The following is a 3,707-nucleotide window of genomic DNA, read 5'->3' on the forward strand; positions in this document are numbered from 1 at the left end:
ATTCAGCCAGAAAAGGCTTTATTGACCATGGCCATTTTTGGAACTGGGTGCATGGAAGCAACTAACGAAATGGTCAATAGGAAAGGGAGCAGGAAGATATTCTAGGCTTAGATTGTAGCACAAGAGAAGCTTGGAACGGGAATCACAATCTTGGGGGGAGGCGGGGGGGGAGGAAGATGCTGATATTGTCATATAAATATTCCTATTGTGAAAATATGCAATAGTTAAAAAACCTTTAGCCAGAAACTTAATTAACTGAGAGTTCCCTGTTTTCTTAACTCTTGTTTAAGTAGGAAAAGGTGAATCAAAAATTTGCTTCAGGGGTTTACTCATAACTTTTTAAGAGCATGTCCTAGAGGTCCCATAACCACATTTAGTATTATGCAATAGGACTTATATACATAAACAGTGAAATTTAGTAATATTGGAGAGAAGCTGATAGAATTTAGAGTAGTTAATAATCCTTTAATTAGGAATAGAAAAAACCCCTGGATTTTGATTCTGACTATAGCATTTAACATGTTCTTCCAATTCTGATAGTGTAATAATAAGTGACATAAGCATCAGTTTCTGTGCCTATAAAATGGTGCTAAATTTCTGTCTTACCTACCTTATGGTGTTCTTGTGGGAATTAATTAAAATCATGCTTTTGAAAGTTGAAAAGCGCCATACAAATTTATTAACAATTTACCTATTAAAGCTCCCCTTACACTGGGCTCCAAAATAACCAACTCCTTATTCTTGTTCATTGCAATGCTACAGTATTGCACTTGTTGTATTGAGCATAATGTCTCTCCTTAACATATTCTTGTAATACCTCTTAACAGATGGTGGGTGTTCAAAAAGTATTTGTCAAACCAAACTGCATGTGCAATGTTATCTTCCATTCTGTGTGCGCAGATTGTCTTAGACTTCAGAAACCGTGGATAGAAGGCAGATTTGATGATTCACACCATCTTGTCTCTCATAGGAGGAAAACATTTCCTACCAGGACCTAGTCTCAGAGTGGTGAACCTTGCTGTCAGCAGGTCTTCTGAAAACAAAAACAAAAACAAAAACAAAACAAACCCATGGGTGACAGAAGATTCATTGATTTCCAATTTCAAGATTTAAATTCAAGCCTCAGACCCAGGTTGGGCAATGTTACTGCCAATAATACTTGCATTGTTGATGATTCCTTCAAGTATAATCTGAATGGTGCTGTCTACAGTGTTGTATTCATCCTGGGTCTGATAACCAACAGTGCCTCTCTGTTTGTCTTCTGTTTCCGGGTGAAAATGAGAAGTGAGACTGCTATTTTTATCACCAATCTGGCTCTCTCTGATTTGCTCTTTGTCTGCACTCTACCTTTCAAAATATTTTACAATTTCAACCGACATTGGCCTTTTGGTGACACCCTCTGCAAGATCTCTGGTACTGCCTTCCTTACCAACATCTACGGGAGCATGCTCTTCCTCACGTGTATTAGTGTGGATCGTTTCCTGGCCATTGTCTATCCCTTCCGATCTCGTACCATTAGGACCAGGAGGAATTCTGCCATTGTGTGTGCTGGAGTCTGGATTCTGGTCCTTAGTGGCGGTATTTCAGCCTCTTTGTTCTCCACCACTAATGTCAACAATGCAGCCACCACCTGTTTTGAAGGCTTCTCCAAACGAGTCTGGAAGACTTATCTGTCCAAGATCACCATATTTATTGAAATTGTTGGATTCATCATTCCTTTGATATTGAATGTCTCTTGCTCTTCTGTGGTGCTCAGAACTCTTCGTAAGCCTGCTACACTGTCTCAGATTGGAACCAACAAGAAAAAAGTACTGAAGATGATCACAGTGCATATGGCAGTCTTTGTGGTATGTTTTGTACCCTATAACTCTGTACTTTTTCTATATGCCCTCGTGCGTTCCCAAGCCATTACCAATTGCTTGTTGGAAAGATTTGCAAAGATCATGTACCCAGTCACCTTGTGCCTTGCTACTCTGAACTGTTGCTTTGACCCTTTTATCTATTATTTCACTTTGGAGTCCTTTCAGAAGTCTTTTTACATCAATACCCATATCAGAATGGAATCCCTGTTTAAGACTGAAACACCTCTGACCACAAAACCTTCCCTTCCAGCTATTCAAGAGGAAGCTAGTGATCAAACAACACAGAATGGTGGTGAATTAACACTAGAATCCACTTTCTAGGTACGAGAATTGTATTTAGGTTCAGATATGGTTTCTCCTATGATTTTTCCAATGCTCTAAGACAAAAGTGTAGAAGCTGATGATATTGAGAATAGATTAATGTACTAAATACAGTCAGATACATTAATTTGAATGTTTACTGTACATATGCTGTTTTGTTCAATAATTATAGGTCAGGTCTAATTACAGCTACCAAAAGGGATTGCAAAACTCTTCTGGGTTAGAATTTCATTATATCACGTTATGTAGGTGATCAGTGGTCTTAACTTTAGTGATATGGAGACAACTTAAAACTTTGAAAAAGATATTTCCATTATGATAATATTTGGTAATTGGTTTGGGCCTATAAATATAGAACAATTTCAGGGATTATTAAAAAATAACCTCTGTGTTACTACTGATATATGCTAGCCTTTTATTTTCTTTTTTAAATTTTCATTGAATTTATTTTAGCGTAAGAATATATTTTAACATAAACATTATTGATAAAAAAGTGTCAAATTTAAAAGAGCTGGAAATATATTTATTGTATATATTTTGAAAGCAGGAAATTAAAAGTATGTGAATGTGGGTGAGAACAAACAGAAAATTAACTGGATTTTCACATTTGTTGTCAGTAGCAGTGTTGGTTTTTAGAAACTTTATTCCTTTTCTAATACTACATTAAAATTTTCATGTGAAACTTCAATCAGGAAGCTGCTAGTACCAAAAGAGGTGTAAAGTGGAAAATCACAAAAAATAATGTCCATAAAAGATAAGCAACACCAACATTTTTTTCTTAGGATGTTGTATTACCTTTCCTTGGAGAGACTGCTTTCTCTGAAATATTTATTTACCATATGAAATTTTGAAGCACAATGCAGTTAAAACACTGTTGCATTTGTGCCCAGATCACAACCAAATTGAAAAAAAATAACAACAAAATAATAGTAAAAACTAAAACAGGAAAACAAACAAAAAGTAAGTTCATAATATGCATTAATCAGTTTTGTTGTTGTTGTAGGAAAGTAGAGACATGTATCTATATTTACGAGACATGTAACTTTAAATTACTTATTCTTTCATATTAAATTTTGGAGCACAATACAAACAGCTGCTGAACTTGTGCCCAAGTCAGGAGCATATTGAAAAAAAAAATAGTTAAGCCAATACAAACAAAAAAGCCAAAAAAACCCCAAAATAAAAACATACAAAATGATGAAAACAACAAAAAATAATACTTAACACTTGCATTAAAATTTTATTTATTTTTGAAGATCTTTAAATTTAAAAATACTGGGTCATTTGTATGATGTTTTATTTCAGACAAAATTTGTTCCTTGACCCTTTTTTATTCTCCCATTGTACCATAATATTTATAGGTTTATTTCCCCCATTGGAGTTTGTTTGTTTTTTCTAAATTGTGTCCAGATGAGTTCCAAACTGGAAGAAGAAAAAGCTCAAAACAACCCCCTGCAAAATAACAACAACAACCCCCACCAAAATAGCATACAAAAATGTTGACCTTGTATTTTTGAGTATCTG

At 34.9% G+C, this 3,707-nt stretch overlaps 1 protein-coding gene across 1 annotated transcript; it reads left to right on the forward strand.

Annotated features, from left to right (window-relative positions):
* Positions 1 to 1,070: 1,070 nt before the first annotated feature.
* On the forward strand, positions 1,071 to 2,183 carry LPAR4 (lysophosphatidic acid receptor 4; the record flags this gene model as incomplete). Its single annotated transcript, XM_084258519.1, has 1 exon — positions 1,071 to 2,183. One exon carries the CDS (start codon positions 1,071 to 1,073, stop codon positions 2,181 to 2,183), a length of 1,113 nt encoding a protein of 370 aa, XP_084114645.1.
* Positions 2,184 to 3,707: the final 1,524 nt, after the last annotated feature.

This window comes from Talpa europaea (genome assembly GCF_964194135.1).
Source record: "Talpa europaea genome assembly, chromosome: X".
NCBI lineage: Eukaryota > Metazoa > Chordata > Mammalia > Eulipotyphla > Talpidae > Talpa > Talpa europaea.